The following is a 25,002-nucleotide window of genomic DNA, read 5'->3' as shown; positions in this document are numbered from 1 at the left end:
CAGCCCAGGCCCGGGATCCCCGCGCCGCGCGCCCTCCGCTCCCCCCGGCCGCGGGTTCGGATCCCTGCCAGGCGCTCCCGGACAGACGGACGGACCAACAGGTGCGCGCCTGGATGGGAGCCGGGAGAAGGGAAAAGATACGCAGGGGCCCTGGACAGAAAGACCCGGGGCTTTCCAGATCTCCACTGGTGCCGGCCCTCCATCCACCTCTTCCTGCATGCACGGGGAACATAGATGTGTACACAAGCGTGTGCACGCGTGTGTGGTGTGTATGCGGGTGTGTGCATGCACCTGCGCGTGTGTGCATGCGTGTGCTTGTGCCGGCAGTACTGGGGAGGGCTCCAGGGAAAACAGAGACTTGCTCGGCTGGTGCTCCACCACCCGTGCCAGGCCTCCAGTTCGGCATCTAGCCCAGGCAATGAAGTCCCCTTAGACCTTTCTCTCCTGGCTGGCTTGAACCTTGACCTCTGATCTCACAGCCTCTTGCTGATAGGCATTCCCCAAACCCATCACTGCGTTTGAACTGGGTTGGACAGGCCTGGGGTGCGAGGTGGAGTGGTTTGCCTTTGGCTCAATTTTTAGTTCCCCCCCAGCTTGGTAGCAGCACTGCCTGATCTGCAGGAGGACGGTTTACGCATGCATTGCCAAGTGATTGCCACCAGCACGCTAATTACGCATCCACCCTTCCGCACACTCACTCAGTAGGTGTAAGGGGGAGGGCGGGGCAGGGATGCTTGTGTTATCTAAAGATCTCTTCGATTGGGTGTGGTAGCTCTTGTCTATAATCCCAGCTACTTGGGAGGCGTGAGTAGGTGGATCACCGTCTTAGGGCAGTTCTGGCAACAACTTGAGACCCTATCCAAAAGATAACTAAAGCAGAAAAAGGCTGGGAGTGAGGCTCAAGTGGCTGGCAGGGTGTTTGCCTAAGGTAGCATGAGGCCCTGAGTTCAAGCCCCGGCTACTACTAAAAGGAAAATTAAAAATCAAAACAGAGTGGGCATGCCTATCAGCCTGATCCTTTTAAATCAGCAGAGAGAAAGAGAGAGAGAGAGAAAGAGAAAAAGAGGGAGAGGGAGAGAGAGAAGAGAGGAGAGAGGAGAGAGGAGAGAGGAGGGGGGAGGGATGTTTAGATTGCACTTGACCTTTGAGGGGCCACTTAATTGCAGGGTTGGGGTTCGAAGTCCTCTCACCTGGGATTACAGGCAGGAAGTACCAAGCCCCTCCTGTGTTTTGAGAGGTGGGTATGTTTGGTGTTTTAGGGCAGGGGGCTGCCCTTCCTCTCTGGACCTCAGGGTCCCCATCTGCTCCGGGAGGGGGCTGGGCCTTCCCCGTTGGGCATGGAGGCATCTTCCAGGGCAGACAAAAGGGCCCCATTGAACCCCAGGATGCTCCTCACAAAGGCCTTTTCTCCTCCAGCCACAATGGCTCGGTCAAGCAGGTAGCAGGGCCTGAAGCTTTGTCTCCCCCGAGGAGAACGGAGCTCATTGTCAATCCCAGCCACAGTCTCCCTGGGGGGGCGGGCCAGCGGCTCCGAGGGGTAGAGCTGGGCCTGGGACAGATGAGCTCTGTCCTCAGGCATCGGCGGGTCCACTGAAACAGCTTCCATCCTTCCCAGCTATGTGGGGAGGAGCAGGAAAAGGAATTTTACCAAAACAAACAACAAACAACCCCAGGTCTCTAAATCCTTGCAGGTCTTCAGGAAGCACCCCACTTTCATAGGAAAGAACTTCATTGTGTGATTAGGGAGCCGTGGATTCTGTGAGCCCTGACCCGGTTAACCATCTTCTCATCATACCACCATCTCCTCCGAATGGCGACAGGTTGAAAATGGAGCTGATGTGTTGGGCCTTCCTTCCAGGGTAGAATGCATCCTGCCAGGAACCAGATCCTTAGCCTTGAGATGTGGAAGGCGACTGTTATCTGCATGTTGGGGGAGGAGGTGGCTTACATTGGGGGGGACATTTTTCTCAGGCCACTACCTCTTACCGGAGGACAAGCGTTAATTCTTGGGGTGAGAAACACATTGCTCCGGAAGGGATGCATCCTGAAGTATGCCATCTTTGAAGCAAAGGTGGCACTTCGGTGTTTCCAAATACCGTATTTCTGCATGGCCTTCACTGGGCCTCAGTTTCCTCAAGTTATCTGGCCTCAAGTTATCTCCCCCGAAAAATGACTTTGATCCCTTCATCTTACGGGCAGTACATGAGGGGCTATTTCATGTAAGTTATCCACCTTCATTTCTCCTAAAACCATCGTGTGTGTATCCTTAATCTTAAGGGAAGTTAGATGGTGTTAAGCTTGAGCGTTTGGATTCCCGGCAGCCCTGTACCATGCCTCATTTTGCTGAGGCCAGTCAGCCTCACTCCTAGTGTCTCTGACCTTGGGGAAGAAGGTTGCCTTTGCTTTCCCTGGCTGGGGAGGTATGGCGGGGAGGGGGCAGACACAGACCATGTGTCTTCCTTGGGCAGAGTGTTAGACCATCAGGATGCAGACAGACAGACAGACAGACACACACACACACACACACACACAGAGTAGCTTGGAGGAAGTCTACTGGTGCTTTACCACTTGGACCACACTCCACTTCTGGCTTTTTTTTGCTGGTTTATTGGAAAGAAGAGTCTCACAGACATAAGCCCTGCTCTCGATCTCAGCCTCTTGGGTAACTAAGATGGGAGGATGAGTCTAGAACCTTCTTTGCCACGCCTTTCCTGGTCCTGCTCTCCAGGGGGGTGGTTCAAAGACCCAGGGAACCCAGGGAGCATCTACACCATCTTCTCAGTAGCCCTATTCCGGGAACGTCCCCTTGGTTTACAGATGGGGAAACAAAGGCACAGAGCAAGATAAAGCCATGCCCAACTAGTTTGTGACAAAATCAGCCCTCCATTCAAAGTCACTTGAACCCAACCTGGCACTCTGCCTCTGATTTCTTTCTGGACAGAAAGGGCCGATCTGAGAGCAAATCCTGTAAGAGTTAATATTCTGGGGCCATTTGCTAAGAATGAGCCAACACACTAAAACTTCCACACCGGCCCCCGGGGGTCACGCCTGTAACACAGCCTGTAACTCACCAGGCTGAGCAGGAACATACTAGAGACTCTTATTTTCCTCCACTTAGCCACCAAAAAGCCAGAAGCAGAAGCATTGCTCCAGGGGCAGAGCTCCAGCCTTTAGTAAAAAAACTGACAGTGCCCAAGCCCTGAGTTCAAGTCCTAGAATTTATGTGACCCCCCCCCAAAAAAAACACACCTTCTTTACACACACAGTACTCCATGTATATGATGATCATGCACCTGTGAATTCGGAGTGTTTCCCTGCAAGGGGAGTTCTTCCCATTGTAGAGATGGGAAAACTGAGGCTCGGGAATGTGAAGTAAACTTGTCTGCGGAGCTGGGATGGAGCCTGGTTGACGGACCCCAGCGCCAGTGACCCCAGCGCTCATTCCACAGGCTGATCACGCTCTGCTTCTGGAATCATCCGCCCCCCAGGTGGAGCAGTCCGAGGTGGGCAGAGCTCTCTCTGAAGACAGGTATGTGGATGAGCAGCATCCGAGTATGCAGAGATGAAGGCATCCCGATGATGCAGACAGAACCTTGGCATCAGCTGGCGGGCCATGGCGGTGGCCACTCCTGTCTATCAGTTCAACTACTCAGAAGAGGAGAATGGGAGGATCGAGGTTCTGGGCCAGCTCAGGCTAAAAGTTCTCATCTCGGCCCATAGCTACTTGGAAGGTGGTGACAGGAAAGCTTGAATTCCAGGCTGACCCAAGCAAAAAGTGAGTCCCTTTCTCAACAATAAACCAAAAGCAGGAATTACAGGTGTGCACCACCACACCTGGCTTGTTCCAGGCTGTCTAGATGTGTCCTCTCTATTTTCACGGCAATCCTGCACAAGGAAGACCTCATGGAATGCCACTTTGGTGGTAGCTTCAGGGTACCTGAACTTGTCCTAATTTTACAGCCAATGACACGGAGTCTGCGAGGTCACGAGACACAGCTCAGAAGCACACCGACTGTAGACAGCTAAGGGACCAGGACAGGATCACAAAACATCACTTCTTCTCTGTGCCTGAGCTTGTGTGCTCAAGACAAGCGCTCTACCACTTTGAGCCACAGTTCCACTTCTGCCTTTGGGTGGGTGCATGGGTGATCAGAGTCTCACGGACTTTCCTGCCCAGGCTGGCTTCGAACCACGATCCTCAGATCGCAGCTTCCTGAAGCAGCTAGGATGATAGGCGTGAGCCGGAAGCGCCTGGTGGCTTCTCTTCCCAGTGTTTGCCTCTCTGAGTCATGGCAGCCCGGGGGTAAGAGCACGGAGGAGTTGGTACTCCTGGGCCTGTGGGGACCGGCAGCGCTGGGCATGCAGAGGCAGGGAGGGACGGGAAGCAGCTGGCTCTGAGCGTGGCCAGAGAAAGAATAGCTTGGCTCTGCACTGGAGGTCAACCTGAAAACAAACGACAAACGTAGGCTCACGGGACTCATGCGACCACCGGAGCCGATGTCAGAGGCTGGATAAAAAGTCAGGAGCAAAGCTGGTGGGTCCCGCCTGTAATCCCAGATACTTAGGAGGCTGAGCTCTGAGGATCATGGTTCAAAGCCAGCGTGGGCAGAAAAGGCCATGAGACTCTTCTCTCCAAAGAACCACCAGAAAACCAGAAGTGCGCTGTGGCTTAAAGTGGTAGAGGGCTCGCCTTGAATGAAAAAGATCAAGACCAGCACACAGGTCCTGAGTTCAAGCCCCATGACTGACCAAAAAAAAAAAGAAAAAGTCAGGAGATGTGGATTCTAGTCCCCATTTTTGTCCTGCTTCTAACATACTGGAACTTGAGGTAATCCTGTCACCTGGGTCTCAGTTTCCCCATATGTGCAATAGTTTTCTTTTTTTGGTGGGATCTGGATAAACAGCACACTGTTTTTCCTACCGACCCCACCCCCCCAAAAAAATTGCATTGCATGGATAAACACTCCACAAGTTGCTTGACAAAACAGCATCTTTTGCCACATGCTGAGGGCTCACGCCTGTAATCCTAGCCACTGGCGGAGGCTGAGATCTGAGGATTGCAATTTGAAGCCAGCTGGGAAAGAATAGTCCAATCAACCAGCAAAAAAGCTGCACTGGATGTGTGGCCCAAGTGGAAGAGCACCAGCATCTTCCATGGCTTAGGGAAGGACTCAAGGAACTTTGCTCCTGGGTGTCCAGTCTTCCCCTGCCACAGGAGGAAGATCCTTGGCTGGAAGGATCCTAGGTTAGGGGTCTGTATGGTCTCCTAGTTATAGACTGTCTACAATGGCCATCACTGTTATGAGACACTCCCTTAGAGCCAGGTTAGGGCTCAGAAGACTGGCCAGAGGCCTCCCTGCCTGTAGAGAATGATGGAAGAATGCGTTTAGAAGCTCTCTGTTTTCCAGATCCATTTGTCTAAGCCTGGGTATGAACCCATCCCTAAAAGACAGTTCCCGCAGGTTCCCAAGGAGCTGGGCTGGGCGCCTGCGCAGATAGGTGCTTCGTTGGCAAACTTCACTTCAGCCAAACTGGGTCGGCTTCCCTCCGAGATTCGAGGAAGAAGTAGGCCTCACTTCACCAAACCATGAAGGAGCCAACCCCCACGGGCGAGGTGGGCGAGCTCACGCCGGGCCAAGAGGGAAAGGAGTGGAGACACATTTCTCATCGGCTCAGATAAGAGGATCCCCGTGCTTTATTCCCAAAGCAATATCAGAATCTCCACCCCCACCCCGACAGAGCAAGAGGGAGGATGGGATTGTTTTCTTCTTAACTTTGTTTATAGAGAAAAGCACTTTAAGGGCATATTCCCCAACGTGCTGAGTTCAACACGGAAAGATGGTAGACATATTTGGGGGCATCACTTGCTCAAGGTCAGCATTGAGCCATGTTTGAAAGGTTAAAATGGCGGACAGGAACACCTCTGGGCATGCTCAGCTCGCCTCATAAAGATGGTGGATAAGAATGTCTCTGGATTGGATCTGTTTTGTCCAAAACAAGGACAAAACACAAAAAACAGCCACCATTTTTAGAGCTGCGTGCTAGTGGCTCAGGCCTATGATCTACTCAGGAGGCTGAGATCTGAGGATCACAGTTCAAAGCCAGCCAGGGCAGGAAAGTCTATGAGACTCTTATCTCCAATGAACCATCAAAAGATGCCAGAAGTGAAGGCATGGTTCAAGTGGTAGAGACACCAGCCTTGAACAAAGAAAGCTAAAGGGACAGCACGGAGACCCCAAGTTCAAGTCACACACACACACACACACACACACACACACACACACACACACACACACACACACACACAGGAGCACCCATACAACCATTTTAGCTGAAACTAAATGAAAGGACACTTTCAAAATGCACTAATACAGAATTTTGTTGTCTGCTTTACTTACAGTCTAACACTAATACTGTGTCTCTGTACTTGTCAGGACCTTGGACTCCTGATGGACAATGATGATAAGTCCCCTCTTGCAGATGCCGCGTGCATGCCATGATGGAAATCAACAAACCTCCAGAACCCTTAGAAAGCAGGCGTGTCGTATTATCCACTTAGAAGAAGAGAAACTGAGGCAGAGAAGGGAGACGGCTCACCTACGCCTCCACAGTTATACCTCTCAGATGGTGAAGCTAAACACATGCTGATTGGGCTCTGAATGCAACATTTTCACCTGCAACATTCTACCACCTTCTTCCAATAAAACCTACCACAAAGGGACTCTTGTGAGATGTCTGAATCGGAATCGTAGAGCTGGTGTATAGCTGGCACTCAGCAAGTGAATTCTACCTATGGGCCTAAAGTTGTTGACAAGGTTCTTAAAGGCCTTCCTCTTCCTAATGGGTGAAAGTAGAGAAAGGGAAGACAATTCTGTTTGGTCTCTGGGGGCGGGGGGGGGGGGGGAGGAAACATTCTTTGTCCTGCAAGCGTGTGTGTGTGTGTGTGTGTGTGTGTGTGTGTGTGTGTGTGTGTGTGTGTGTATCCTAGGGCTTGATCTCAGGGCTTGGGCTCTGTCCCTGGCCCTGTTTTTGTTCAAATAGTACTATACTTCTAGCTTTTTGGTGATTAACTGGAGGTCAGGGTCTCATGGACTTTCCTGCCTGGGCTGGCTTCAAGCCGTGAGCCTCAGATCGCAGGCTGACAGGCTTCAGCGCCCAGCGCCCAGCTCACTTGCAAACTCCTTTAACAAGTCTTTTCCCATCTGTGTTCTGTGAGAAAGCTTGCATGGCCTGGCATCTGTCATAAACAAGCAAATACACTTAAAGCAACAAATAAGAGTCGTAATGATCAGAAAGGAGAGAAAAGGAGGTGAGAGGTAGCAAGGGAACAGAAGATCACAGCCAGCCCGGTGAGGTTTCACTTGAGATTTGAGTGGCTGGATTTCCATTTCCGGGCTCTGACCCCCACCAGCTCCATCCCAACCTGCTTCATTTCAAGGAGAGACCCAGGGGCTGCAATCTTGTCCTTCCTCCCCAGGCAGATGATCAGCCCCAGCTTTCCGCGCTGTTCATTAACTTTCTGCCAACACAGTCACACTGGAAATTCTGGTTCTCAAGCCTGACTTGGATGAGAGACCCCACAGGAATCCAGAGTGTGGGTTAAGGTTTCCCAACAGCTTGTCAGGCGAGGTAATGCATTCGTGTCCCTCAACCATCCAGGACCAACGCCCAGCCCAATAGGCATCTGCCTCAGGATTGGCTGCAAACCAAGGCACTGGACCAATAGGAAGCCACGCTTTAGCTTGAGCTAAAGGTCAACTGGTGATAACTTTTTTTGCATTTTTTCCCTCCCCAAATACAAATGTCATTATTTGGCAATGTGTGGGCATTTGTCTCTCCTGTCTGCTCAGTCCCCCGAAGCTTTATCGGTAGAATGGCCTGAACTGGCATAACCAGAAGACAATTGTCTTCATTTTAGGGAAGACTTCTCAGGTAATTCATAACATCTTAGGGGCCTCCATCCCTTTAAGTAGTTGACAAAAATGTGTTGAGAAGGATACAGACAGCCCTTAGCACTGCGTTTTAAGGGAACACAGGCGAATTGATGACCCTTGGGTTTTGGCCAAAGGGGAGGAAATTATCCTCTAGAGTTGAATACATATTTATATGAATTATATTTATATTGGGGCAGAATTTCATACAGGGGTACCACATCTTTTTATCTGCCAAGAGCTCTTTGAATAATTTATAACACCATGAGGAACCATACGAAAGGATCAACACAGACAGTCTTTGAGAAATGTCTGGGGTCTGTCCTGACATGTATCAATGATTTAGGTGGGGTATCTACCATAGGGCAGCCCCCTATGATGCAGCGGCACAAACACAACCTACAGGATGCAGGTGTGTGTGAAGCTCAGCGGGCTTTGACTTATTTTTGTTTATTCTTGTTCAGGTACTACAGCTTGAACTAGGGCCTAGCTGCTGCTGACCCTTAGCTTTATTTTTTTCCCCCTTAACTCAAGGCTAGTGCTTTACCACTTGAGCCACAAAACTCTACTTCTAGGGTTTGGTTGGTAAATTGGAGGTAAGAGTCCCACAGACTTGCCTTCCTAGGCTGGCTTTGAACCGGGACCCTCCGAGTTTGGTCTCCTTTGTAGCTAGGATTAAGGGTGTGAACTACCCATGCCTGGCTACAAAGTATATTCTCCTTTACCAAATGAAATTACTCGATACAGATTATGTCTCAAGCTGCTTTTCTCCTGGCAATTTACTTGCTGGCTTTTGAATGCTACTATGTGTGAACAAGTGTATTTTGAGAGTACTGCATACTTTTAAAATACTGTAATGAAGGAAGATCTCTGTTATTTCGCTCATTTTCTGCTGATTTTCAGTGGTACGGGCTCTATTCAGGTTTTAAGGAAGGTAAAAACTGTCAAAATAGAGTATAGTTAAGCCTGTAGGGTAAATTCTAGAGGTAGAATTGCTGGGTTAAAAGATACGATTATTTAAAATTTAAATTCTTCCCACAGAGCTTGTGGCAGGTGAAATATTAGTTTACTCCTCTCACGTCCACATTTTAATCCCTGGAACCTGTGATTGTTACCTTCCATGGAAACAGGACTTGGTGGCTATGATTATGTGAAGTGCCTTGACCTGGGCTGAGAATTGCCTGGAATCTCCAGGTGGTTCCAATGAGATCAGGAAAGGCCTTATAAAGAGGAAGCGGCCGGGCAGAGTCATCGGGGCTGAGTGATGGCAGCGAGATCTACATCCGGGCACTTCTCAAACCAAGAAAAAAAAAAAATTGCCATTTTAGCTCTGAGCTTCCTGGAGGAGCCGGGCTGCACAGCGCCTTGGCTTTGACCCCAGCGAGCGAGGTCAGAAGACGTGCATCTTTTGATGTCCTCAAGACGGAGAAAGTAAGTTTGTGTCGCTTTTTTGGTTCCTGAGCTTGTGATCCTTTGTGACAGCAGACAGGGGAATATGGATGCACTTGGCTTCCAAGATGGCCGAGGAGCCTGGGGCCCAGATCTTCCCAGACAGCATGGGGCCTCGGTGTGGAGCAGAAGTCCTGGGTCCCTTTGGGTCAACCCGAGACCCCCTATGCGAAGAAAGGGGGTGGCTATCCCAGAAGTCTTGTGGCCCCAAAGAATCTGAGAGTTCCCCCCTTCCCTTTGGCATAGATCTGCTCAGCCCGGGCTGAGTTTGTTTGCTCTGATCTCAGCTCCTGTGCTCTGGGCAGGAAGGCCTGGGCCTCGGCGTATTGTGTGTCTTTGAAAAATGGGGGGAAGGAGGCTGGATGGAGAAGGCTAGTCTCTGGACTCCCCTGTGCCTTTTGCTTGGGAGTGAGGGGCTGGGTGGGGGTGGGGGGCAGTGTTCAGCTTGGGCTGAGCTGAGCTGCTGGATGTCAAGGTGCAGGTGAGACCCGTTTTCATTATGAGTCCAGGTGGACTCTGCCCTTGCACTCTGCTCAGGTGAGGTTTATGCACTCACAAGGCCGAAACGGGGCTCCTGGCCTCTGATCTGTGTGTGTACGTGTCTGTGTACACGTGGGTGCCAGTCCTGGAGCTTGGACTCAGGGTCTGAGCTCTATCCCTTAATGATTTTGCTCGAGGCTGGCACTTTCCCACTTGAGCCACACAGCTCCATTTCTGCCTTTTTAGAGTCTCAATGGACTTTCCTGCCCGGGCTGGCTTTGAACCTCCATCCTCACATCTCAACTAGGATGACAGGTGTGCGCCGCCAGCCCATCTTGGATTAGATTTTTTATTTATTTTTTTTTGTCAGTTGTGGGGCTTGAGCTCTGGGCCTGGGCACCGTCCCGCAGCTCTTCAGTTCAAGGCGAGCGCTCTACCACTTGAGCCACAGCGCTACTTCTGGTTTTCTGGTGGGTTATTGGAGATAAGAGTCTCCAATTCTCATGGAGAATTCTCTGTGCAAGCTGATTTTAAACCTAATCCTCAGATCTCAGCCTCCTGAGTAGCTAGGATGACAGGTGTGAGCCACTGGTGTCTGGCTTTGAATTCCATTTTGAATAGAGGGCGCGGTGAGGGACAGACTGCAGAGTTTCTCTCAGAGCAAGTAGAACCCTAGCTTTTGGTAAGAAGGGGTGCTAGAGACTTGAGGGACAACCAAAGGCTTGGAGTGTGTTTGTGTGTGGGGGGTGGACATTTGGGGAGATGGCAGGTGTGGGAGAGTAGGGAACACCCCTGGGCCAGTGGTGAAGCCGCCTGCCCTGTGTTTTGCCTTTGGTTGGATGATGGCATTTGCTCTAAGTGGGGGGGGGGGTCAGCAGAGCCTGGGCTCTCCGTACACCCCTGACCCCCTATCTCCCATCAGCCCCCCTTGAGCCCGCTCCATGCACCCCCTCCAGCTCCTCTGAAGTCCTGGCTTCCAGCCAGGTCGCCTGGGCAAACTTCCATCCCAGGCCTTCTGACTAATGAAGGTGGAGTTGAAGCTGCTGGGTCCTTGCTGGGCTCCCGTCCCTGGCCTGGTTCTCCCGGAGGCCTGGGCTTGGGAGACAGGACGGGGAAGCTCCTGGAGGCCAGAGACTTCTCAGTAAACCACAGCACGGAGAAGCTGAGGCCGGGGAGACAGGGGCTGTGCACACACAGGGGAAGGCGGGACATCCTGACGCTGCCCCGCCATTGGCTAGATCCTCTTTTAGTGTCACTGAGCACAGAGTCAGAGCCAGCCCCCTCTCTCCCCCCTCCCCCCTCCTCCCCTCCCTCCTCCTTTCTTCTCCACTCTTCCCCTCTCCTCCCCACTACCCCCACCCCCACCCCAGGTCAACAGGGTCTGGGCACAAGTACCACATCCCACCTGCCCATCAATAATGAGTAGATGGAGAGATGAAGGGTGATGCTTGATGCTCACTAGACACTGTGTGGAAAATGAACTCTACAACTTGTGGGTGGGGATGGGAGGGAAAACTTGGGAGAGAGGGAGGGAAGGAGTGACATCATCCAGAAAGAAAGGCCCTCATCACCTGACTTGCGAAACAGTAATCCCTCTGTGCATCACCTTTACAAGAACAATCAAAAATATTTAATAGAAAATAATGGATAGGTTCTATGTCACGCTAACAAATGGTCACAAAGCACGCTCTGTCTCCTGCCTTAAGCAAATAAACCTTTCTCATACTACGTGAACAGGTGGTTTTTATATGACCAAGTAGGCAAAAGGAAAAAAAAAAAGCCAAGTATTTTAAGTTGATTTTTTTTTCTTACACATTTTGAAGCCTTCATTGTTGGGCCAGTGGTGTCTGAATGGATTCAATGTGGAATTGGTATTTTCTACATGCATTCATGGTCTCTTTGAACAGTATTATGTTCTTATAATAAAACTTGTATGTAGTTTGTATTCTGTTGTTAGTAATGCCAAGTTGGACAAAGTGTCTTGAGTCATTTTACCTCTTGGATGTGTATGTGTGTGTGAATGTATGTGTGTACATGTGTGTACACCATTTTTGGCTAATTTCAATTTGGAGAACCTTTGGTCTTCTAAGGAATAGCACTTAGAATGTTGAATGTGTTTTTAAAATTTTTTTCTTGTTAGCACACATTAGTTGTAAAAGGGGTGGGGTTGATTATGATGTTTCTACAATGTATTCCAATAGGATTTTTGAAAGCAATGTTTTAAAAAAGAATTCTTAAAAAGATTTTTTAAAGAGATGGACCAAGCCGGGCACTGATGGCTCACGCCTGTCACCCTAGCTACTCAGGAGGCTGAGATCTGAGGATCACAGTGCAAAGCCAGACCGGGCAGGAAAGGCTATAAAACTTTTATCTCTAATAAACCACCAGAAAACCAAAAGTGGCGCTGTGGCTCAAGTGGTAGAGCACTCGCCTTGAGCTGAAGAGCTGATGAACAGTGCCCGGGCCCAGAGTTCAAACCCCATGACCACCACCAACAACAAAGAAAAGATCAACCATGAGCCAGGCACTGGTAGCTCATGCCTGTGATTCTAGCGATTCAGGAGGCTAAGATATATAGATCAAGGTTCAAAATCAGCCTGGGCAGGAAAATCCATGAGTTTCATTTCTCATTGACTGACAAAAAAAGCCAGAAGTGGAGCTGTGGCTCAAATGGTAGAGTGTTAATTAGCCTTGAACGCAGAAGCTCAGGGACAGTACCTAGGCGCTAACAAGCACACAAAAAAAGAAAAGCGCCAGAAGGTTTGTTCCATGGAATTATTATTGCAGAAAACATTCTGAAAATATTTTTATTTTATTATATATTATGTATTGTAGATTATGTAATAAATATAGCCTTAAAGCAATATGTAGATCATGGAGTATTTCTAGGTGATATATGTGTGTGTGTGTCTGTGTGTTGTGTGTGTGTGTGTTGTGTTGTGTGTGTGTTGTGTGTGTTGTGTTGTGTGTGTTGTGTGTGTTGTGTGTATGCGTATGCATACATTCTCAAAGCTTCAATTCTGGGATATTGGAGGAAATTCCTATTTCATGAAAGACTGTAGTTTGACATTTTTTTATGGCCAAAATATACATCAGTAGTTTGTAAACAAGTTAGAATTTTTTTTTATTATAGCTCTTGTGAATGGGATGGCTTAAAAATTTTTTTCTCAGTAGTTTTGTTTTTGCTTTATTTTATTGACAGGGTTTGACCTCTGGGCTTGGGAACTAGCCTTTTAAGGTGCTTTACCACTTGAACCACAGCTTCACTTCCGGTTGTCTTTTTTTTTTTTTGAAGTTAATTGGTGCCCAGATAAAAGCTGCTGACATTTGTGGGTTTGTTTCTTATGAACCTTCCTGTGTTTGTTTATAAGCTTCCAATCTTGAGATTGGGTAGGTGTGGAAGCGAAGAGCATGTGACTTCCTCCTTGGTGGTATGGAGGGCTCTGTTTTTGCTTTGTTGTTGTCCTGGTGAAGAAGTCTCTGACACGGTCTCCAGTGTGAGTGGTAACAATGGAGACGTGTGCTGTTCTCTGGGTCTTTGGGGCTGAGGGCTCAGCTTTTTCCCACGCAGTAAGCTGTGGATCTGCCATACATGGCTTTGATTGGGTTGGGGCTGTCTTCCTTCTATACTTTTTTAGGGTTTTTTTTTTAATATGAAAGATGTTAAATTAGTTCAAATGGGGTTTTTTTTTTTTTTTGGTGTGTCTATTGAGATGATTGTATTTTCTGCTAAACTCCATCAAGTGGGCTTTGTTGTGTCAATTGAGATGATTAAATATTTTGTGTATGCTGTGTGTTATTTCTTGGTTTGCATATGTTGAGACACTTTGCATGCCTAATACATAGTGCTGGATTATGTGTTCCTCTCGTGCTGTGGGATTATGGTTGAGGAATTTTGCATCTATGTTATCAAGCCAGTTGGGTTTGAGCTGGGAAGGTGGCTCAGCGGTAGAGTGTTTGCTTCGCTTGCATGAGGCCCTGGGTTCGATTCCTCAGCACCACATAAGCAGAAAAAGCCGGAAGTGGCACTGTGGCTCAAGTGGTAGAGCGCTAGCCTTGAGCTGAAGAGCTGAGGGACAGCGCCCAGGCCCAGAGTTCAAGCTCAGGACTGGCCAAAAAAAAAAAAAAAAAAAAAGAAAAACTTAACAGGGAACGGGCTGGGAAGGTGGCTCAGTGGTAGAGCGCTTGCCTTGCATGCATGAGGCCCTGGGTTCGATTCCTCAGCACCACATATGCAAAAAGAAAAAAAAAGCCGGAAGTGGTGCTGTGGCTCAAGTGGTAGAGCACTAGCCTTGAGCTGAAGAGCTGAGGGACAGTGCCCAGGTCCAGAGTTCAGGCCCCACGACTGGACCCCCCCTCCCCCCCCAAAAAAAGAAAAATTTAACAGGGAAGCCATCTGGTCCTGGGCTTTTCTGGTTTTGGTTTTTGTTTTTGTCAGTCGTGGGGCTTGAACTCTGGGCCTGGGCACTGTCCCTGTGCTCTTCAGCTCAAGGCTAGTGCTCTACCACTTGAGCCACAGCGCCACTTTCCAGTTTTCTGAGTGGTTTATTAGAGATAAGACTTTCAAGGACTTTCCTGCTTGAGCTGGCTTTGAACCATGATCCTCAGATCTCAGCCTCCTGAGTAGCTAGGATTGCAGGTGTGAGCCACCGGTGCCTGGCTTGGGCTTTCCTGTGTTGGAGGAAGCTCTTAAAATACTGATCGAGACTTTTCTTTGTTGGTCACAGGGCTTGAACTGAGGGGCTGGGCACTGTCCCTGAGATCTTTTTGTTCAAGGCTAATGCTCTACCACTTAGAGCCACAGCACCACTTCCTCTTTTCTGATGGTTCATTGGAGGTAGAATCTCATGGACTTTCCTGCGGGGCTGGCTTTGAGTTGTGATCCTCAGCTCTCAGCTTCTTGAGTTGCTGTGCATATGTCTGTGTGTGTACATGTATGTATACGCACACATGCAGGGATGTGTGTGCCTCGTTGGCGGGTGGAGGGGTCAAGGTCAGCTGTCTGTGGGGTGTGCCTGGGTGGGGGTTCAGAATTCCATCTCTTTATGTGTGTCATGTGAACAAGATGTATGGCTGGGCCCACGTGGCTATCGTACTGCATTTCTAGAGCAGGTGAGCGCCTTTGGGGCTGCAGCCAGGCCAGGCCACATGAGAGGTCTCCTTTAGGGGCCTTGCAGGTATCCATGGAGGATCTGCCACCTTCTAGGCTCTCACCTGCTTCTTCTCAAGGCTGCGCGTGACACACAGAGATGTGGCCATTTCTTGGTCCATTCACAGACACCCTAGGGGGTTTCCTGGTTATTATACAGAGTGATGTGACCCAGGCAGGTCGCTTCAGAGTTGGGAAGGAACTGTGGGACTGGAGGGTAGGGCTATTTGTAATTCCTTACAAATCTCAGTCTGTTGTCAGCTTTCCATCACTGTGACAAAATTCCCGAGACAAGCAATGCGGGAGGAGGGAAGCTTTATTTGTAAAAGAGGTTTCAGCCCATGGTTGGCCAGTCATGTGGAGGCACACCAGGATGCAGAGCCCCTTCCCAGGGGCTGGCTTCCAGCCTCAGTCTTTAGATCTTCGCCTTTCGAGTAGCTAGGATCACAGGTGTGAGCCGCTGGTACCTGGCTGAGAGGAAATACTTTAAAACCTTAGATGCAACAAGTTTTACAATTCTGAGGTGTGCAGACGTTACAGAAATAGGCTTTTTATTGTTTATTGCTACCTGACACTGTCATTTGTCTTGCAAAACAAAATTATGCACTTAAAACAGGAGGGTGTTTAGCACCCAGGCCCTGAGTTCAAGCCCCATGACCCACCAAAAACAAAAACAACAACAACAACAAAAAGGAGGGTGTCTAAGTTGATGGCAATAGAGATGACAGGAATCACAGTTTATAAAACCAGCCATCATTTTTACGCAGCAAGTTTGAGAGATTGCAGGAAAAAAGCGGTGCCTTAGTGTGACTCTGAACTTCTGGTGGAAGTAGAAAATTGGATGGTCCGTGAGGTATAATGAAAGGCTAAGACACGGTCTCTAGTGCAGCATTTGAAGAGATATCAAGATTCTCTCAGACAGTAAAAATAGGGAAGGCCCAGAGTATCATTTAAAGTAGAATCCTTCCAACTTTCATTCCCCTACCCCTCAGAATCGCTTTGCCTATTTGAGGGTGTCTATGGTTTCCTGTAACTTTTAGGATTATCTTTCCTCCTTTATCTGTGAAGAGTACACTTGGGATTTCAACAACTTGGCTCTCATAGGTGAACTTTCCCTTCTTACCCCTTGCTTAAAGTCCTGTGGATATTTGAAGCGTATTATTCGTATTTTTTTGTTATTTTTTTGTTTTTATTTTATTTGAGAACATACTGTACAGAGGGGTTACAATTACATGGGCAGGATAATGAATACATTTCTTACCAAGCATTGCAGCCTCCTCCTTTGTTTACCCTTCACCTCCCTTCCCAGCCTCCCCCCTCCCCCCCACCCAATCATACCCCCCTCCCCCCCACCCAATCATACCCCCCTCCCCCCTCCACACCGACATTGTAAAGCTGGTTTTGACATGACATTTTGTACTTCTCATTGTTGCAACGGTATTATTCGTATTTTTCCATTTACTAGTGCCTGCTTCAACTTCTTTCATGAATATCTTACGGTTTTCGTTCTTTTCTTATTAAGTCTTCTACTTCCTCAGTTAAGTTTATTCCAAAATGCTTTTGTAAATGGAATTATTTTCTTGGCTATTTTATTTACTTTGTTTTTGGCTAGGTCATTATTTGTGTACAGAAATGGTGCAGGTTGCAATGTATGTTGATTTTTTTCTTTTTTCTTTGTCTGTCATGGGGGCTGAACTCTGGGCCTGGGTACTGTCTCTCAGCTCTTCAGCTCAAGGCTAGTGCCCTTACCACTTGAGCCACAGTGCCACTTCCAGCTTTTTTCTGCTTATGTGATGCTGAGGAATCGAATCCAGGTCCTCATGCATGCTAGGCAAGCGCTCTACCATTGAGCCAACTTCCCAGCCCTATGTTGAATTTTTTTAATTAAAAAATTCTTCAATTTTTCTGAATCCTCTCATCAGATGTGATGATTTTATTTTTGGTGGGTTGTGATATTCTATGTATAGGATTGTCACCTGTGAATAGTGATAATTTTGTTACTTCCATTTTGATTTGCTATTCTCTTTTCTTGCACATGTGTATAAGTTTACGTATGTGTATGTGTATATGTTTGTGTGTGAATGATTGTACTTTCAGTGGTGGGATGGATATCTTCTACTTTGTAGCAGGCTTACAGGTTTCAGTTTCTTCCCATTGGTTATTGTGTTAGCTGTGGATTTCTCATTATTGGCCTTTTTATTATGTTGAAGAACTTTTAACAGTTAAGTGATTTATATCAGGAAAGTTTGTTGGCATATGCTTATTCTGTGTGGATTGATATAATCAGGTCAATATTGCTCATCAGTAAATGTGACATATTGCATTGGTTGATATGTGTGTGTCAAACCAGCCTTGCATGCCAGGAATAAATCCCACTCAAAGTGTATGATCTGTTTTAGATGCTGTTGAATTCAGTTTGCTAGTATTTTGTTAAATCTTTTCACATCAATGCCCAGCACTAGCCTGTACGTTATTTTATTTTATTTTTTTAGTTGTAGTGCTTGAACTCAGGACCTGGGCACTGTCCCTGAGCATTTTTGCTCAAGGCTAGTGCTCTACCACTTTGAGTCACATCACCACTTTCGGTTTTCTGGTTGTTAATTAGAGATAAGAGTCTCACGGGGGCTTTTCTGCTGGGCTGTCTTGGAACCACAATCCTTAGATCTCTGCCTCCACCAGTGTGAGCCACTGGTGCCCGGCTTCATTTTGTTTTCTTGTGGTGTCTTTGTCTTGCTGGGGTGTGAAGGTGATGCTGAGCTTGCAAAATGTGTTAAGAACTATTCCTCCAGGTCTGTTTTGGTTTGGAATTCTGTCTCATGTATTGGAACTAATTCTTCTTTGAAAGTTTGGTGTAATTAAACTATAAAGCCATCTTTCTGTACTTTCCTTAGGAAATTTTTGAATTACTAATATTTATTTAGTCACTGTTTGTTAGTTTGGGGATGTCCCTCCTCCCTTTCTCCCTCTCTTCTATCTTTCCTCCTTCTTGCCAGTACTGGGCCTTGAACTTGGGGCCTGGGCACTGTCCCTTAGCTTTTTCACCCATGGCTAGTGCTCTACCAATTGAGCCAGAGCTTCACTTTTGTATGTTTTTGTTGTTGTTTGTTTAATGATTAATTGGAGATAAGAGTCTCATGGACTTTCCTGAGTTGGCTTTGAACTGAGATCCTCTGATCTCAGTCTCCTGAGTAGCTAGGATTACAGGCATGAGCCACTGACCCCCAGCTCCATCTGTACATCTGTTGTTACAGTTTGGATATTCTCTTTTCTTAGTCAAGCTAAGGGCTTGTAATATATATATATATATATATATATATATATATATATATATATATATATATATATATATATATATATATATATATATATATATATATATGTAAATCAACCCTTAAGTTTTTTTGTTTTAACTTTATATGGTTTTCTGTTTTTCTCCATTTGATTTATTTCTGTTCTGGTTTATTTTCTTCTTCTAACTTTGGATTTAACATTCATTATTAGTTCATTTGAGACACTATTATACTGCTTTTGTTTTTGTTTTTTCAGATCCTACGTCTTGAGCTTTGGGGCTGGGTTCTTTACTTGAGCCTTTTTGCTTAAGGCTAGCACTCTACCACTTAGTGACTGCACCACTTTTGGATTTCTGGTGCTTGAGATAAGATTCTCATGGACTTTCCTGCCTTTGCTGGCTTCTAATCACAATCCTCAGATCTCAGCCTCCTGTGTTGCTAGTACAGGCTTGAGCCACCTGTGCTTTGCTTTACTTGGGATGTTGTTGTTGTTGTTGTTGTTGGTTGTGGGGCCTGAACTCTGGGCCTGGGTGCTGTCCCTCAGCTCTTCAGCTCAAGGCTAGCACTTGAGCCACAGCGCCATTTCTGGTGTTTGTGCTTATGTGGTGCTGAGGAATTGAACCCAGGGCCTCATGCATACAAGGCAAGCACTCTACCACTGAGCCACCTTCCCAGCCCCTATTTGGGATTTTTTTTTTTTTTGTAGGCACTTGTTGTGATGTGTTCCTCTTAGAACTGCATTTTGCTTTAACCTATTGGTTTTGGTTTATTGTACCCATTGTCATTTGTCTCAACATATTTTACATTTTTCTTTCTGTTTTCTCTTTTGACACATGGGTAGTTGAGGAGCATATGTTCTCTGTATTTATGAAGTTTTCAAATGTTCTCCTTTTGTTGACTTGTTGTCTTAAAAAGAAATGCTTTGTGGTAAAAATACTTGGTATAATTTTAAATTCCCTTAAAAATTAGTGAAGGCTTGCTTTTGGTCTACCATCTGGTCTGCCTTAGATATTATGTCAAATACTCTAGAAAAAAAAATACATTTTTGCTGCTGCCAGATGGAAAGTTCTGTATATGGCGTGAGCCCTACTTTATGGAGGGTGCATTTCAATCCCATTTTTCCATCTAGTTAATCACATGTGCAAAGTGCAGTATTGAAACCCCTACTATGATTCTTTGCTGTCTTTGTGTCTGGAAATGTTTGCTTTGTACGTGTAGAAATATCAAGCCTGGTGCTAGTGGTTCATACCTGTAATCCTAGCTACTGAGGAGGCTGAGATCTGAGGATTATGGTTCGAAGCCAGTCTGGGCAGGAAAGTGCATATGACCCTTATCTCCAATTAACCACCAGAAAAACGGAGGTGTCACTGTGGCTCTAAGTGGTAGAGTGCTAACCTTGAGTGAAAAAGCTCAAGGACAGCACCCAGGCCCTGAGTTCAAGCCCCACAACTGACCAAAAAAAAAAAAGTTGCTTGGGGGCTGGGAAGGTGGCTCAGTGGTAGAGCGCTTGCCTTGCATGCATGAGGCCCTGGGTTCAATTCCTCAGCACCACATAAGCAGAAAAAAAAAGCCGGAAGTGGCCCAGTGGCTCAAGTGGTAGAGCGCTAGCCTTGAGCTGAAAAGCTGAGGGACAACGCCCAGGCCCAGAGTTCAGGCCCCACGACCGGACCTTCCCCCCCAAAAAATGTTGCTTGGATATACAATTAGCTTGGGTTATATTGGGGAGGATTTCATTATTTCACTTCCACACACATTTACACTGTATTCCAGTCTATTTTGCATTGCTATATTGAACTCCTGTCCTTCCTTCCTTCCTTCCTTCCTTCCTTCCCTCCCTCCCTCCTTCCCTTTCTTCTTCCCTTTCTTCTTCCCCTTCTTCTTCCCCTTCTTCTTCCCCTTCTTCTTCCCCTTCTTCTTCCCCTTCTTCTTCCCCTTCCCCTTCCCCTTCCCCTTCCCCTTCCCCTTCTCCTCACCCCCCCCCCCCAAAAAAATCCCTCAACAGGTTTCCTTATTGCATGTATATTTAAAATAAAACCAACCAGGCAAACTGGTGGCTCACACTTGTAATCCCAGCTAGTCAGGAGGCTGAGATCTTAAAGATCATGGTTCAAAGCCAGCCCAGGCAGGAAAATCTGCAAGATTCTTATCTCCAGTTAACTATGAAAAAAGCCCCAAATGGAGCTGTGGCTCAAGTGGTAGAGCAATAGCCTTGAGCACAAAAACAGTGACAGTGCTAAGTCCCTGAGTTCAAACCCCAGGCCTGGCAAAAAAAAATAAAATTAAAAAAAATTATAGGCCCCTCTGTACAGTATTTTCACAATTAAAAAAAAATTATAGGGCTGGGAAGGTGGCTCAGTGGTAGAGCGCTTGCCTTGCATGCATGAGGCCCTGGGCTCGATTCCTCAGCACCGCATAAGCAAAAAGAAAAAAGCCAGAAGTGGCGCTGTGGCTCAAGTGGTAGAGCGCTAGCCTTGAGCTGAAGAGCTGAGGGACAGCGCCCAGACCCAGAGTTCAGGCTCCATGATCGGACCCCCCCCCCAAAAAAATTATATACATACACACACATATATTCTCTTCATGTGAGCCCTTTATCAAAAAATAATGACCTGTTTGTGTCCTGTGCCTTGTGTATTTCTGTGATTTGGTGACTTGGCATAGTGCCTAAGTCTTGGCTTTGTCAAGAGTCAGTTGCCTGTAGCTGTGTGTGTGTACTTCTGGGACCTCTTGTTCTGTTTATCTGTCATCTGTCTTCATGTTGATACCATATTTTGATTACTATGGCTTTGTACTATCTTTTTTTTTTTCTAGTCCTGGGATTGAACTCAGCCTGGGCACTGTCCCTGAGCTTCTTTTGTTCAAGGTGAGCACTCTACCACTTGAGCCACAGCGCCACTTCCGGATTTTTTTTGAGTAGTTTACTGGAGATGAAAGTCTCAGGGAGTTTCCTGCCTAGGCTGTCTTCCCGGAACTGTGATCCTCAGATCTCAGCCTCCTGAGAAGCTAGGATTACAGGCGTGAGCCTCCACACCTAACTCTCTGTATAGTCTCTAGGGATCACTAAAGATTGACAGACAACCACAAGGCTGGTTTTGCTAGTTTGGAATCCATTTTAATGGAGATGAAATGTTTACCAACTCAACACAGGTAGCCCCAAAATACAAATCAAAATATCACCCTCAGCTGCATAGCAAATACGATTGAAGACTTGAACATCATTTTTTCGATCACAAGTGTCAATATAATATGTCACCATAAATAAATGTAAATTCATTGTACAAAAATTACCCCAACAACTCTTCATACAAATATGGTACACATTTGACAGTTTCTGAAACAGATTTTTTAAAATTATTTTTAAAATCTTGTTATTCCCTTGGTTCGTAGACATACTAAGAAAAAAATAAAAGGGGGACTGAAAGAACACAGGATAAAGAACACAAACTTGTCCAGTGTTCAAGAAAGAAATGTAACCAGAGAGCTGAGGAGATCAAACTTCCTGTGGAAAAGGGCAGATCGCTGTCCTGGGATCAGATCCCCTGAGCATTCTGGGAAGATCCACTTTGGGGTTTAAGAATCGACACAGAGTTGGAAGGGTGAATTGCTGAAATCTCAAATCTCAACACACGACTGTCCGTATTTCTACAAGGCAATGGTCAAAGAGTTGGGAGTAACTGTAGAACCAAAAAGGCTGGGTTTATCTTTATTTAAAAGAGAGAGCCAGCTACTGTCCCTGGAAAAGACTGAAGATTTGGAAGGTTCTGGAAGCTTACTTAGGTTTGGGGTGGGGTTTGGAGAGGTGTGTTTTCCTCGTGATATCCCCCCCCCCCCCCCCCCCCGGGTTATAGCTAAGGTCATCAAGATGAAATTAGAAGAAATCTGATTAGATGGCTTCAGGCTGGAGCTGCTTCCTGTGACAGATTATTGTGTTTCCCTGTGCGTTAGTATTGGGGCTTGAACTTGGGGCCCTGTCCTTTAGCTTTGTCCCTCAAGGCTGGTGCTCTTCCACCGGAGCCACAGCTTGACTTGTGGTTTTGGGTAGTCAGAGATGAAGAGTCTCACAGAGCTTCCTGCCTGGGCTGGCTTTGAACTGTGCGCCTCAGATCTCAGCCTCCCGAGGAGCTGGGATTACGGGTGTGAGCTACACAGCGTGGGCTTCAGATACTTTCAGACCTCTGTGGTGCTTCTGGGCCTAAAGGCAGCAGCAGAATCTGCTTACCGCAGTAGCGTGCAGAACGTCCATAGGCTGAGCTCCGGCAGCTGATGAAATCTCGGATCTCCAGGTCCCACTCCTGAGTTTCAAACGAGGTCTGAAATGGGGTCTGGAAATCGGTGCTCCAACACGTGCACCCTGGGAGCTCGGAACTACCTGGGGTCATCCTTGGGCCCTTTCTCTCTCACCCTGGTTCTAGGCACTTCCTGGGCTAATACTCTTCTGGTTCAGTCACAGCGAAGCCCTCAGATTACCCTGGATCATTTCCATTCACCTTCCCTGGATCACGATGAACCTGTCCCTCTTCTTCTGAGACCCTTCCTCTCGGGCTGGGGGTGTGCTGCACCCCCAAGACCTTAGAGCTTTCCCATAACCCTGCGGGAGAACTGCATCCATCCGGGCATCAGTACCCTGAAAAATCTAGCCAAGGAGTGTTAGGAGAAGTGGGAAGTGGAGAGCAAAAGATCAAAACCTCCCCGGAAGATCTCAGCACGGAGACAAAGGAAATTCACCAGGATTCACTAGAACCAGAGGGCTGTGCATGCTCAAAGCTTCTAGACGAATACTATTGCATCTTCCTGACCCCACGGTGTCGCTGATCTGTTGGAACAACCCTTCCTATTTTCTTACAGGAGTTTTAAGCCTCGATGGGATTTTTGTGTGCCTAGAAAGAAATACCCACGCTTCTGGCCACTGGTGAATGCTATGTGGTCCCTGCGGACTTTCCCATCATCCCATAGACCCATGCGAAGCCCTGGCTTGAGGAATGACAAGGCCTACTGTGTCTGTCTGTCTGTCTGTCTGGGATCCAGTCGTGAAAGCAACCCCCACCACTCCAGGACTGCTGTGAGGGGGGGAAGGTAGGACAAGGTCTATGGGGTGCCTGAGAAAGACCAGAGCCCAACTCCTCTCTCGTAGGAACCTTCTAGAAACTTCATCCTAGTGGATCAAGGCTCTCAGCCCTTGCTCCCAGCGAACTCTCGGTGGTGGAATCCCAAATGCCCAGAGCAGGGGAGATGGAGGAGGGGACGGGGACACGCGTGGGCCGTGGGGACACGCGTGGGCCCGGAGGTGGTCAGAGACCATGGATCTCAGCCACGGGTGGGCAGGGAGGATGGACGGACGGATGGACAGACAGAGGCCGAGAAACCGAGCTCTGAAGGACACGGTTGAGGGGGAAAATGAAAACAAACAAAAAAAAGCACACACCGCCCTGGTTTGCTTGTTTGTGATTTTCATTTCCACGGTGGGCCCCCCTCCCCCCGCGCATGCACGGCCCGGCCTGCACCCCGTCCCGGCCAGTCCCTGTTCGGGCTGACCGCGGCTTCCTCCCTCTCTCTGTCCCTTCCTGCTTCTCCTCTGCCGGGCCGTGGTCTGCAGGCCTGCCTAGCAGGTGGTGGCCAGTGACTGGTGGATGGGCGGCTGGAAGCAGCGCACGTGTTCTACTGTGGAGCTGTCCGTCTCCACCGACTTCATGTACTTGTTCAGGATGGCGAACACCTCGTTGTTCAGGATCTGATACTTCCGGATCCGGTCGGCCATCTTCTTCAGGGGCTGGGGGAGGACAGGGACGCTCAGTGAGGGTGGGGGGGGGAGGGCAGAGTGCGAATCCTCCAGGCTTCAGAGCGCATCGCAGGCTCTCCTGTGGCTTCCTGCATCACGTGCTAAAGGCCGCTAAGAGCCTCTGCCAGTTTCAGTGCTTCTAACCAAGAGACCATCATCAAAACGGTGCGGCCCTGTCGTGAAGCTGGCCTAGCTACTTGGGTGTCTGAGATCTGGAGGATGGTGGTTCAAAACCAGCCCAGGGAGGAAAGCCTGTCGGATTCTCATCTCCAATTTACCAACCAAAAGCTGGAAGTGGCGGTGGTTTACACGGGACGGCCGAGCTCTCCATCCTACCTTCATTTTACCACTTTTTTTTTTCAATGCCTGTAACTGGAGCCTGAATTCAGGGCCCGGGCGCCGCCTCTTCGCTTTTGTGCTCGAGGCTGGCGCTCTACCACTTGAGCCACGGCACCACCTCCAGCCTTTTCCGCTTAGGTGGTCCCGGGGCATCGCACCCAGGGCCTCATGCGTGCGAGGCGAGCGCTCTACCACTGGGCCGCCCTCCCGGCCCCGCGTACCACGTTCTTGATGATCTCGTCCTTGCCGTCCTGCCTCTGCACCTTGAGCAGGTGGTAGCAGAAGTCAAACAGGTCGAAGCGGCGCTGCTGGCCCAGGAGCACGACGATGGAGCAGCCGGCCCAGTTGAGGCCGTCCCCGAAGCACTGCCTGGAGGGAGGGGAGAGAAGCTGGGGGGGTGGGGTGGGGATGGGGACCCCTCCCCTGCCCTCCCCAGCCCGCAGTCCCGTCTCCTTGGCTGAAGTGGGTGTAGGCGTGGGGGCCCTTGGGAATCCTGCAGCCACAAGCCCGGCTGAGGTGCCTGGGTGGGCAGGGGAGGGGGGGGTGGAGGCTGGGGTGGGGAGGCCAGACTGCAGAGGCCTGGAGTCTGCT

At 48.3% G+C, this 25,002-nt stretch overlaps 1 protein-coding gene and 1 long non-coding RNA gene across 4 annotated transcripts in view; one reads left to right on the top strand and one right to left on the bottom strand.

The window, feature by feature from the left end:
• The first annotated feature begins 19 nt into the window (after nt 1-19).
• LOC138808073 (uncharacterized) lies at nt 20-6,705 on the top strand. The gene is made up of 3 exons (XR_011366381.1): nt 20-101; nt 1,692-1,820; nt 6,435-6,705. It is a non-coding gene; the product is annotated as an uncharacterized lncRNA (long non-coding RNA).
• A 14,678-nt stretch (nt 6,706-21,383) lies between these two features.
• The window catches only part of Cyfip2 (cytoplasmic FMR1 interacting protein 2), an 89,290-nt gene continuing 85,671 nt past the window's right edge, over nt 21,384-25,002 (bottom strand). For all 3 annotated transcript variants that reach the window (XM_069993908.1, XM_069993909.1, XM_069993910.1), the window contains 2 exons: nt 24,633-24,780; nt 21,384-24,063 (listed from right to left, as the gene is read on the bottom strand). In XM_069993908.1, the coding sequence (XP_069850009.1) occupies nt 23,896-24,063; nt 24,633-24,780 (316 nt within the window). In that variant the 3' untranslated portion in view covers nt 21,384-23,895. The remainder of the gene's footprint in view (nt 24,064-24,632; nt 24,781-25,002) is intronic.

Source organism: Dipodomys merriami, unplaced genomic scaffold, assembly GCF_024711535.1.
Source record: "Dipodomys merriami isolate MVZ:Mamm:240054 unplaced genomic scaffold, mDipMer1.0.p SCAF_44, whole genome shotgun sequence".
NCBI lineage: Eukaryota > Metazoa > Chordata > Mammalia > Rodentia > Heteromyidae > Dipodomys > Dipodomys merriami.
Note: the sequence above shows the minus strand (reverse complement) of the source record. Positions and strands in the feature narration are given on the sequence as shown.